The 13,391-nt window shown below is 33.4% G+C and overlaps 2 protein-coding genes across 10 annotated transcripts in view; one reads left to right on the forward strand and one right to left on the reverse strand.

Moving 5' to 3' along the window:
• Positions 1 to 12,057, forward strand: part of Gpr160 (G protein-coupled receptor 160) — a 61,444-nt gene extending 49,387 nt beyond the window's left edge. Inside the window, exons 4-5 of the transcript XR_004516815.1 lie at positions 9,466 to 9,585; positions 12,023 to 12,057. The gene's annotated coding sequence lies outside the window, so the exon portion shown is untranslated. The remainder of the gene's footprint in view (positions 1 to 9,465; positions 9,586 to 12,022) is intronic.
• Phc3 (polyhomeotic homolog 3) overlaps positions 1 to 13,391 on the reverse strand; it is a 66,205-nt gene that overhangs the window by 1,643 nt on the left and 51,171 nt on the right. For 7 of the 9 annotated variants that reach the window (XM_010632366.3, XM_010632362.3, XM_010632359.3 and 4 more), the window contains 3 exons: positions 8,623 to 8,737; positions 4,905 to 5,037; positions 4,583 to 4,814 (listed from right to left, as the gene is read on the reverse strand). In XM_010632366.3, coding sequence (XP_010630668.1) covers positions 4,583 to 4,814; positions 4,905 to 5,037; positions 8,623 to 8,737 — 480 coding nt within the window. Of the gene's footprint in view, positions 1 to 4,286; positions 4,413 to 4,582; positions 4,815 to 4,904; positions 5,038 to 8,622; positions 8,738 to 13,391 lie in introns of those variants that run through there. The other 2 variants (XR_781874.3, XM_010632365.2) reach the window with 2 other exon arrangements.

The raw sequence follows: 13,391 nt of genomic DNA on the forward strand, positions 1-13,391 counted from the left end.
AAAAAAAAAAAAAAAAAAAAAGTGTGCTTTAGAAGGTAAGAAGAGTACTAGTACTATCTAAACCTATTTTTACTGTCTACTAAAATTTTGGCAAACCCAGCTTACTCCATAACTTCTCCACTAAAGTAAAGAAACCAATAGATTAGGTAATGACTTGAGCTGAATTAGGAGAATGCAAAAACATGGAAGCTTCTAAAAATCTGTTTTATCAAACTCAGCATTCTAAGGGAAAACATGAAGAAAAAGATACATTACATCTTTGAATATCACAATTTTGCTAGAATGTTTATCTGCTTCCCTTGCAAATCTTTGCATTTGTAAAAAATGATGTCTCTTATAACTGCGGTACCAAACACAAAGCACTACTGTAGAACACACTTAAGAATAAGTGAAGACTAGACGTGAACAAATGAACAGTGAACAAAAATATAATCTATAGAGGCAATATTTATACAACTAATACATTTTTTTCCTGTGTTGAGCTGTATAGCTACCTATTCTCTTGGTTATTTCTTTTCCAATATCTTCTCTTATTTGTATTTTTACTGTTCCCTCTATTTAAAAAATTTCTCAGACTTTTAAAAATTGACATTTCCATAAACTTACAAAACTAGTGATTTTTGTCCATTTACCATATAAAAGAGACTATACAGATGAAATGATATTACTCACCATAGAAAAGTCCCTTTTCTTTTCCCAGAGGTAGCTCTCAATAAAACTGGGCAGACAAAACTGACTAATCTTGCATCTAGTTGTGATTTCATCCTTTTTATGGAAGAACGAATGTTCTTCTCTTCAGTCTTACTTGCAAGAACACAGGAAAGGTAAGTAGAGAAAGACAGGACAGGACTTACTAAGATTCAGAAAACAGGAGCAATGAGAAATAATGAGGGCCACAAGAGCTACATTTGGGAATAGAAATAAGGAGTTCTCCACAAGGAAAACATAATGTGCTCTTTTCTTGAGATTCTTCTTGAGATGTCTTCTTATAGGGGACAGTAAATGTATTCACAAGATAATGAACAAAAAAATGTTTTGGGAAACAGCATGATTAAATAGGAATGCAATACCCTCAGAATTTTAATTACAACTTTTCTAAGGTAACTACAGGTGTCAGAAACAAGTATGCTTTCATTGGAAAAAAAATATTTAAATGTAAGCGCTCAAGGTATACTAAGCTAAGTTCTGTGAGTTTCTGACATCAGTATCTACTTCTGTAGATGGCTGGAGCCCAACAACATGTCCAAAACATACACCACTGAAGCAACCAGTCAGGCTGGATGGCTTCACCTCACCAGTACCGAGGGTGTTGCTCTCTCAGTGTAGGTGTTGACCTCTCTGTACACAGCTACCAGCTCAATTTTGCAAGTATTCAGTTCTCCAGCTAAACCCAAAATAAACATGCCCTGTACAAAAACTGATTCAGGAAGCCTGGTGAAAAGACCACTTGCCAATCAGTACTGTAGACTATACAATTCTCTAAACTTTATATGCCTACAAAGAAATCAAATCTATAGATTTAGAGATCAATACATACAGAAAAACTTTTACAAAAGGCACTTCACCATATGAAGTTACAAAAGATAACCCTCATTTAATTGAATAGAATTGTTTATGTAGAGATTTTTTTACTTTTTATTTTTCTCTTTCTTTTTTTCAGTGGTACTGAGGTTTGAACCAAGTGGCACACTACCACTGAGCTATTTCTGATACCTACCTACCCATCCATTCATCCATCCATCCATCCTATCGGTCATAGAGACTGAACCCAGGACCTTCCCACTGAGCTATTTTCCACTGAGCTAAATCCCTGGCTCACCAAGCTATTTTTTGAGATAAAGACTTTATAAATTGCTCAGGCCAGTCTCAAGCAATCCTCCTGCTTCAACCTTCTGAGTAGCTGGGATTACAAGTATGCCCTGCCATGCCTTGATAGAGAACTCTTTAATGCACCAAAAGTTATAAGGATAATTTTTCACTCTTCTAAGAGGTCTGAGATGTAGTTGTACCACATACAAGTTCTAACACAGTCCTGATGAGACGATATACAAAGAGAAGAGAAAACCTTAGGAGTAAATATAGATGCCCTGATAAGAGAGGGAAGGAAGTCTATCCTAATTGGAAAACATATACAAAACATCACAAAATTTGTAAGTTTGTTCATATGAATAAAGCTTGAGAAAAAGACAACTCAGCAAAAATAAACAGTAATGAATGAGCTAAAAGACGCTCAGAAGGAAATTTACAAAAGTCCAGACAACAGAAAAAAAATTTACCTTAAGCTACAGGTATTATTCAGAGAAAAATTTTGAGAAAGCCAGATAACTTATCACACAAATAAACATTATTTGGCTTGTCAAAGAAGTTTGGAAATACTATTTCAATGGTAAAGAAAAAGAGTTTAGATTGGAAAACAGTACCAAGCAATTTTAAATTATAAAGCAGTCTGCTTTTAATGCTATATAATGTTCCCCAAGCAACTTACAACAAAACTGTCAGTGGTGGTGAACCTATGGTACGCATGTTGCAGCAGGCTATCTGTATCACTGAAAGCTCTAAAATGTTCTCCACCACTGGTCTAGGTGAAATCAAAAAAGACAAAGTTCTTAATTTTAGCAAATATAAATTGAATTTCTTTTTTTTTAATCAAATGAAGCAAGAATGAGACGAAGGGTTAGCCTTTATTCTAATAAAGTAGCCAAAAGAAGCCACAGGGCAAATAGATGCTAGGGAAAATTAGTCCTAAAAAAACTCCACACAAAGAAATAGAACAATCAGTAGCATCTACTGCTTGTTATTATTTGGACAAATAATTTCCTCAGGATATAAACCAACTCTCCTTTTAAAAGAAAATATTTCACCAAATAAGAAACGAAACAAACAGATGTAATGCCCTACTTTAAGACAGACTACTGAAGATGACAGAACTGAAGTCCAGAACCTGGTGAACAGTAGACTCCACTGTTAATTCTCAAGATAGCTATACTGGCTTAGAACCAAGTATTGTTTTATTAAATATTAAACAATAACCACTCACCATCCTCTAACACATCAATTCTAAAGCAGATCTAAACTCACATGGTTGACAATGAAGTTTGAGCTTAGTTTTCTTAGGCATATGCTTAAGTATCTTCATGTGAAGAAAGTATACCTCCCTTTCTTGGGTGTAGTGCCACACCTCCTATAACCCCAGCACTCTGACAGGTTGGGACAGGAAGATCACAAAATCAAGCCCAGCCTAGGCCCTGTCTCCAAAAAAACACAGGGGAGTGGATGGAAGCTGAAAATGTAGCTCAGTGCAAAGGCCCTGGGATCAATCCTGAATACCACACACACAAAAAAGATACATACATCCTTTAAACAACTCCATCTTTCCTTAAAAGTGACCATATGTATCTTAATTTTTTAATTTAACATTTATAGAAGCATACTGATAAAATAACAAAATTTCAGAGAGTTCTGTATGAGTTAAAATAGGCATTTTTTAAAAACTAGTTTTTCTACATATATTTTCTTGCATAGCACATTAGATCTAAGTTTGCTTATGAAATTTTGGCCACCTTCACAGAAAGATAACAATAGCTAATAACTACCTTAATTTTTAAAAGTTTGGTAGATAAGTCAAATGGAGTTTATTTTCTAGAAAGCTTGAATCATGAGAAATGATATATTTATAAAACCAAATGGAACAGTGCTCACTTTGGCAGCACATATACTGAAAAAAAAAGGAACAAATTTTAAAATCTCATTTTCCATATTCTGAAGATCACAAAATGAATAAGATTCGCTGATTTAAAAGAAATATACTGTCTTAACATATATAACCAATTTGAATCTTGTTATGAGCAAAGGTATACCTTTAGTTGCTAGCTCCCCGGAGAAAGTGGATATGAAGATTTTTGTTGCTTTAAAGAAAAAAAGAGACTTAACTGGATGAAAAGAGTACCAAAATGAGAGCAGAACAGGAAAATGTAAATAAAGTTATTCTCAGTATCAGAATGAATATAACTGAATTTTAGCTTCTACTTGAAAAATAAAATTTCAGATGTGCTCCTGATATTTACTAAAAAGAATATAAAGAATGTACTAGCTTCTTTTAAAAGAACCAGCTTCATTTAAAAAAAATCAGAATTTTACCATATTCTATATGGTGTTAACTGTCAAAAATGTAGAAATATATATATATCTTATTTCACTTTTTTAAAAAAAAGTTTAAGGAATAAAGAAGAAATAGAAAAATAGAAGAGCAGAAGGGAAGAAGTGCCTGATTCAATCTCTCTACTGACCTCTCGAGAGAAATCAGACTGAAGAGAAGAGAACACTTTAATATCTTCACCAGCTGGGGTGTCACAGCAGAAGCAGACTAGTCAGTTTTTATCGACTTGGGGGGTATGAAAAAATACCCAGTTGTGCTGAGGGAATAAGCAAGAGGAAATAGATCACATTATAGCAAATGCCATTTAACTTATACATATATACAGAACTTCTCTAGCCTGTTTGTGAAAAAAAGCGTGGATGGATTTAACATCATTCTAGAGTGTGAACAAATAATAACATTAAGGCCAAAGTAGTGAATTATTACCAGGCAAAGAATGGATGAAGGCCCAGACATCATCAACTGTCCATATAGAGGGCTCTGTCTGGGAAACTGGCAGCAAGTCACTGTTCTCAGGCATTTTCCTAATTCTTACATCACGAAGCTCACGTTCTCTTTCCCGCTCACTCTGCCTGCGCAGACGAGTTGTCATAGCAGATGGCACAGAATCTTCATGAGAAGCCAAGTCTTCTTCTGCAGATGGATAAGTAATTGGAAGCTGGAAAATGTAGTACAAGTAAAATACAGCATGTACTTTCCTTGCATTTCTGAAAAGGGTACTGTACATTGAAGCAACGTTTCTACAGACCTGCCTAAGGATATGTTCTCTTGCTGCCCCTTCAGGGCCACTTGGACGACGGCCACGATGCCCAAGACTTTGATTATCGGGCTTTCGATTCCAACGACTAAGTGCAAATTTTTTAGAACAGCTAACATTGTACCTAGAAATTCAAATGAGAAAACATATCAAAAGATACACATTAAAAATACATAGTATCTAATTTCAACTTTGCAATTATAAGTCAGTAATTGTTTTATTCTTGATTTAGGACTATAATACCTCAAATTCATATTGTTCAGTGGATTTATTTGTGCTACAGATAAAAAATGGCCTCTGTGTATATATCATACTATATATCTCAATGTAATACTGGACACCTATAACAAAGTACTGATATTTTCTCCTAGTTACGACAGAACAGTGATTTTTTTTCCTGCAAAATACAGAGTATAACTAATTTTCAGAACAGCAAAAAAATTCAGGGTTCTAGAAGAAAATTTTGATAATAAATATTTAGCATGTCTATTCAAACAGACTGATAATTTCTGAAGAGAGATTAATAAAAAAGAAACCAATGTAGCAGAGAAGATCTTATGCAGCTAGTAAAAAAGATTTCTCAAGCATTACTACCATCAAAGAATGAGCCCAGCAAAATGATGCACCTGTTAATCCTAGCTACTCGGGAAGTTGAAGCAAGAGGATCACAATTTCGAGCCCAGCGTGGGCAACTTAGCAAGACCTTGTTTCAAAATAAAAAACTGAAAGGGCTTGGGATGTAGCTCAATGGCAGAGCTCTTGCCTAACATGTATAAGGCTATGAGTTTAATCCCAATCCCACTCTCACTATAAAAAGATAAACAGTGAAAACAAAGTTATACATAGAAATTCATTGCTTCCACTATTCAGGAAATTCAGAAGTACGTAATTTTTTAAGGTTGGTTTAAAAATTATTTTATCAAAACAGACCCCCTAATACTGTATTTTTTTTAAAACACAGATTGTTTATAAGGCACGACAACATCTTAAAAGAATCCTATGCCATCTAGTTGGTTTCAAAGCCCTAGAATAAGGTTTAGCAAACTTTTCCTATACAGGACCACATAGTAAGTACTTCAGGTTTTGTGAGCCACAAAAGTTTCTTTCATAACTATTCAACTCTGTCAATGTAATGTGAAAATGGCCATAGAAAATACTGAATGACCATGGCTATGCTAGTGTTTTCAGATACTTAAATCTGAATTTCACATAACTTTTATGTACCATGAAATATTATTCCTTTTAATTTTTTCTAATCATCTATAAAATTTAAAGCCATCCTTAACTCAAAGGCTGTGTGAAATATAAGTAATGAGAAGGACTTGACCTGGATGCATTTTCCTAGAAAGAAGAATAAGAGAAGACTCTTAAGAAATTTCTGAAAAGCTGTAGAAAAACTAAGAGAAATATATGCAGTTTCTTTATTTTTAACACATGAGACTCCTCTATACTATATTTTGTTAGGCTAAAATAAAATTTTATTAAATATTAGAAGAGATTTACACATAATTCATAAATTCTTTACAAAACAATTGCCAGTCCTAATTTTGTGAATTTCTATACAGATTTGGTAGTTATGCTATGAAATAAAGTTTATAAAATATTTCTTCTAGAAAGCATTGAAATGCTAATTTTAGGCAAAATAATGTTTAAAACTCAACTCTGCATGAAAGTAGTCTCTCAAACACCCTTATTTTTTTCTTTTTGGTACCAGGGATGGAACTCAGGACCTTATGCTAGTGAGGCAGGTGGTGGAACCACTAAGCTATATCCTTGGCCCCACCCTTATTCTTTAGCCCAGTGAAAAATAATGGGAAAATGAACATTAAGCTGTTTTATTGAAGAAACAACAAGTATTCTATAAACTTCTGAAATTCACCTGAATTTTTTTATTTCTTCTATACGTTTTTATTTTCAAAATTCTTCTTCTCTAAGAAAAAAAAGATCCCAATTAAGTTTGCTTTTGCTAAGACTAAAAGCCAGATACCAAAATAAATTTTCCTCTCCTATGTTTTATGAAAATATAAAGAGGTGGCAATAAGGAATCCTACAAGAATGACTAGGCTATTTTCCCCTGTAGAAATATAAAAATATCTTGATGGCCACTTCATTTTACCCTAAAACAATTCAACAGCCCATGCTATGTTTATTATGTGTTCATGTCTGGGCTCAGCAATATAGATTTTTTTATTTCTAATTATATCAACTGATAAAATATCTTTATTTTCTAAGAAGACTAGTTTTATAGTAGATATTTAGTCCATAAATACTTAGTTCTCCAAAACCCAACAGCTAAATTCAAATAGCTATAATAGCAGTTTTTCCAAGATCTAATTTATCCTCTTATTCTCGCTCTCTCACCCACATTTCCGTTTTAGGGCTGCTAACCATCTAAAGAAGCTCATCTAAAGGTATAATGTGACAATTCAGCAATTATCCCTGCAAGAAGAGTAATGGTAGCATTAAATATCCTGAAACAGTTGTAGACAAGAAGCTTAAAGGGCGGGGATTTAGCTCAGTGGTGCCACCACTGCCTTGTAAGCACAAGGACCCGAGTTTGATCCTTAGTACCTGAAAAAAAAAAAAAGCATTTTAAAATATCCCGAAAGACAGTCTATAGACTCAAGGGTTTTGGTTTTAAGAGTTTTAAATCAGTTGGTATCAGAAAGGCATTATTTTTCTTGAATATATGCAAACAAAATTCTAGTTAAAACATGAGTTCAATATAATTTTATTATAGTTCTAACAACATGAAAGAATATTTGAATAACAGATTGATAACTGAAACAATGAACTCATTTTTCAAAAAAATTTACTTTCATTTAAGTTTTATTATGTATATTTTGGTGGTAGCCATATAAAATATAATGTTCAAAGAAGAAATTCACAGATGTATACAATTAAAATCTTATAAATTCTTTGAGACTAATTTCTTTTTAAAACAGAACGAATTTCAAAATAATCAACCTGTGTTACACGTCAAATTTACTCATAAATATCTGTAACACTGAGATTTATATCTGAACCACAAAAAGTTTTTAAGAATGTAAACTAAGGAGCTATAAGCTTAATGAAGAGATTTAACATTTCTTTTGCTTTTTTGACTACAATAATAGTTACTGAAAAAAATATTAATCTAGAAAAGACATTTTGCTGTCTGATATTAACAGTGTGGAGAACTTATGCTATAGCAGTACCATTCAGAAATAAAAAATAAGGAGATTATTTAAACAAATAAAAAATTTCAAGCAAAATAAATTCAGGTATTTCAATATTTATAAAAATCAGGTGATGTGCCGGGAATTTAGCTTGGTGTTTCCGCCACCTGCCTTGCAAGCACAAGGTCCTGAGTTTGATCCCCGGTACCAAAAACAAAAACAAAAACAAAACATTCAGTTGATAAAACAAATAGTATTTCAATGCGTCAGGGACTAGTACTATTCTATACTATCCTGATCATTTCACAGGGATTCTTCGAAACATATTCTTACCACCAGCAGACTGTTACTTCAATACTAGGTTACGATGTAAAACTTAATTCTAAGTGTTACAAAAAACAGGCACCAAAGTAGCTCCAGATAATGCTTAATTTATTCTTCTGTGTTACAATATCTAAGTTTGACAATTGGTAAGCCACATGAGGGACTCTGGGTTTTGTTGCAGGGCTTGTTGGTTTGTCTCTTTCAGAAATTCAAGAACACAGAAATACCTTTTGGCACATGACATAGTGCAGAATCGTTTTGACCGCAAAAATTCATTAGCATATCCCATTTTCCCACAGAATTCACACTTGAGCAACTCACTGTCCATTTCTTCTAATGTCTCTAAAAAAAGAAGGAAACAAAGGGAAAAAAGATTCCAGCATCTCTAAAATGTGCAAACAACTTCATAAACATTGTGTAAGAAACAAAGATGAATAATAATCACTATTCTCCAGAAGAAACACTCAAAACAGCAGTCTGGGATATGAATTTTGGTGTTGTGTTGTGGAGATACATAGCAGGAAGCCTTAATTCTAAACAGAAAATGAAGATGACTTCAAAATGGTGGAATTTTTATTATGTCTGATTTTCTTTATATTTTTCCAGTACCAGAAATCTAAATCAAGACTTTGCACTTGCCAGGCAAGCATAATGCCACTGAGCTACATCTCCCGCCCTATTATGTCTCATTTTAGAGAAGCATATAAAATAACCTGAGTTCCTAAAATATCTGCAGAATATATAAAGGGAAACACAGAAACTAGATCTATATTATATAACTATATTATGTAACTATATTTTTCCAGTACCAGAAATCTAAATCAAGACTTTGCACTTGCCAGGCAAGCATAATGCCACTGAGCTACATCTCCCGCCCTATTATGTCTCATTTTAGAGAAGCATATAAAATAACCTGAGTTCCTAAAATATCTGCAGAATATATAAAGGGAAACACAGAAACTAGATCTATATTATATAACTATATTATGTAACACTAGGTATATTGAATAAAAAATAATTTAGTCTTAAAAATCACAATTATAATTTCCACCTTCCTATTCTTTTTTCAGAATGCTCTCCTGCTAAATTAGAATGTTTTCCACCCCTACATCTTTCTTCAGGCCAAAGGATGAAAATAAGACCCAAAGAATCTTCCAAATTAAATCCTCAAATCCTCAGCAGCATCATGTGTAAGCAACTAGTCAATCTTCATGACCCAGTTTACTCATCTATAAAATAGGGTTTAAAAAAAATAAATAAAATAAGGTTTATATAAGACCTTTCTCAAAGAATTGAGGTGACAATAAAGTAAGTGCCCAACAGTAGGTAATAAAAAGAATAACAGTTCCATATCCTACTTTTTATATAAAAACTAAGAGTACTAAGATGTAATACATAATACTTCAGTGAAACCTGTTAAATTCTTAAATCTACCACATATTGCCATTTTCTTCATAATTCTAATGCCTCGTCAAATAAAGCATGCAAGAGAAAGTATCCAACTAAAACTTTTAGCTGTGAGCTCCATATGTGCCCTTTCTATATAATCGTTTAAAGAAAATTGGTTAAGATGAAGGCAGGAGTGTAAAATGTAGACATGAGTGGCAGTACTCAGTAAGCTCAGGCACTCACATTATCCTAGCTTTAATAGAAAGACAGACAGAAACAAACCCTAAGTCAAGTGAGAGTAGCAAGACCTACTAAAAGTACTATTGTGGAACATTTCACATTGGTGGGTCTCCAGTTCATCATCCAAATGAACTTATGAGCTAAGTGACATTTTTTATTCTTTTTGTTTATCTTACTTTTTGTTTTCCCCCAGTGCTGGGGATGAAATCCACATCCTCCTTCCTAGACGCCAAGCAGGCACTCTCTCTCAGCTAATGTCCAGCCCCCAAGTAGTCATTTTAGGAAAATTATCAGGACTATCTTCATATACAAAAGTCATCTATTTACTTGCAATGAGGAAGAAACAATCTCAAAACAAATAAAAATTGTACTTTCCAATGATTTAGGGATGGTTTTGTCACAAACATGACCAAGTTAGAACATCCATCAACACATCCCTAGGACCTGATATCATAACTCCTAAATATTTTTTATTTTGTCAAGCATATAATTTTATCTGACCTTGAAATCCTATACAAGGGACAGAACCTTTTAACCACAACTGCCTTAAGCGTCTATTCCTCAGGCTGGGGATTTAGCTCAGTGGTTCCGCCATCTGCCTTGCAGGCACAAGGACCCGAGTTTGATCCCCGGTACCAAAAAAAAAAAGAGTAATCCTTACCATGAAGTTTTTTTGTATGGAAATTGTATATACCACTAAAACCAAAGCCACTAGATAAGCATGTCACCATTTCACTCTGATAAACATTGGAGTAAACAGTAATTAAAAACATGGAACTTACAAACTTATAAAATTGGGAAATTAAAAAATGAAATAATTAAAATTGTGTATTTTATGTAAATATATCTCCACTATGAAATAATCATTTTAAGATCCTTTTTTCCCTACTCTAACATCTTGTTCTGTTAATTACCATTTGTCTGTCTCCCTCCCTTTCTGTCTCTTCTCACCAAACTACTGGCATCAATGACATGCTGAACCTCTAAATCATGACCAGCAAAGTTTACAAAAATGTTACTTGTTCATGTCGAGATAACATCTAACTCTTTATTATCTGAAAGTATTTTAGAATTTGACTCTGCCAGTCTTTAACTTGGGCTATTCTTCAAATCTCACCTTCTACTATTCATTGCCACCTCCTCAAATTACTTAACGTAGTCAAGGCATTTATCCATTTGTGCATTTATCTATGGTATGCTAACCCGAACTGTTCTTCTGTTTATCTTAAATCTATGCTTAAAAAAAAGCCCAAAAACTCAGACACAGGTCAAATCTCATCTCTATAGGAAACTAACCACACTGGAAATAATCTCAGCCCATTCTAAATTCTTCTTCACTGAAAGCTTAGCATTTGTTCATCTTAGTTATTATGTTATGGAGATTCCCTAGTTCCAAACTAAATTAAAAGCTCCTCGAGGGAAAAGGGCATGTTTTATTTCTATATATGCTCCTCAGTTTCTAGCACAGTCTAGCACATGCTTCATGTTTACGATACTACTATGAACCCTGAGGGCATAGTAGTGAAGTTTCCAAGGCTGATTTCCATGTTCCTCCCGTGTATGTACACTAGCAGGCACATTACAAGCACTTTTTAACCTAGGGCTTTCATTTATATACTCAGTGTAGATATAAGCAAGAAAAAAAGAATATCTATACATTCATCTATACTATTTTTCATCTCAAATAAGAAATGGTCTCAGATAAAATAGTGTGAAAACAAGATTTGGGAATTAAATGAAATTAAATTCGTAACAAACAGCACAGTGTAGATCTTGGTTGGCTCTCAATTTGAACAAAATAATTATGGAAGGAGTTTTTTAAATGGTTGGAGAAATCTGAATATGGACTGGGTTATTAGGTGACACCAAAGAATTATTATTATCACTACATTTGATACAGAATTACACATATGTAAGAAAATGCCTATCTTTTAGAGATGCACACTGATATATGTACCACTGAAATGAAAAAGGATTGTCTTTTTTTCTTTAAAACAGAAATAATCCCAGTATTCAAGAGGCTGAGGCAAGAGGATCACAGTGAGTTCAAGGCCAGCCTGGATAACATAGTGAGTTCAAGAGCAGTAACTACAGAGCGAGACCTTGTCTCAAAAAAAGAAACAACAAAAATAAAAATAAAAACAGCTAAAAAAAAAAAACAGCATCAAAGGAGGAAGAGAGAGGAGGGAAGGCAAGAAGGATGAAAGGAAGAAATGTACCAAAGGAGGAAGAGTTGGCATAAATGGAGTTCAGGAAGGAAACAAAAAGATTGCATGAAGGTAATGTGGCAAAATAATGTGGAGACTGGGTCATGCTGATGAGTCTGGATGGGGCATTAGCATACAATTCTCTCTACTTGCATGTATGTTTGAAATACTTCAGGAGTAACAATCTTTTAAATTAAAAAAATCCAATTGAACCAATATATTTTAGAAATAAAAATAAAAATTTACTGCTGTTCAAATAAGAAGTAAAACAGTAACAAATACATTTCAAGAGTTCATAAAGTAACAACAATGACAGAGGTGCCCTGCTTTTTTAGCTATAAAAACTACAGACATTCACTTTTACCAGAATGTTACTTTGCTTAATTTAGCAATGCATGGCACATACTGTATTAATGTAGGCTCAATAAATATGTGCAAAATGAATACACTGATTTTAGAAGAAATACACTAATATACTAAGGATAATTCCTTGTAGATATTAATTCACTACTGTAGAGCCTTAACTACGCTACAAACTCTATCAGTTGTGGGGCCATGATCAAAATCAGTCAGGAATAGTCTCACAAAGTTGTTTCTACAGACTATAACTAGTTTTTGTTTTGTTTTGTTTTTTTTGGTACCAGGGATTGAACTCAGGACCTTGTACTTGTGAGGCAGGCGCGGTGCCACTGAGCTAAATCCTCAGCATACTGGTTTTTGTTTTAATCAGACATTCAGAACCTAAAACAAAAAGGCTGTACAAACATTTGTTGATTTTTAAATAGCAAACTCAGAGTATAAGATATATTATTTTTTGGTTTGTTTTCCTTCAGTCATTTTGAAAATCATTTTACTTCTATGAAATATTCTTTATTATAATAAAGTATGTTAAAAAGAATTCAACATTAGGAGATACAGTGTTATTTTCCTCTTTGAACAAATATAAACACCTCTTAATTAAAGAATACATCCCTAATATAATTATAGTACACCCTTGGTGTCACACATTAGAACATGGAAGATCTAAAGCCAAATGATTCAGCTCTAAATTTTTAAGTTTATTCAATAAAATGGTCACTTACTACCGAAGCCAGTTTTTATAAAAAGAAAGAGAACTGGTTGTTCTCATGCAAAAATTCTGAATTACTCTCTATCATAAA

This window comes from Fukomys damarensis, unplaced genomic scaffold (assembly GCF_012274545.1).
Source record: "Fukomys damarensis isolate Sample0158 unplaced genomic scaffold, DMR_v1.0_HiC HiC_scaffold_12, whole genome shotgun sequence".
Lineage (NCBI taxonomy): Eukaryota > Metazoa > Chordata > Mammalia > Rodentia > Bathyergidae > Fukomys > Fukomys damarensis.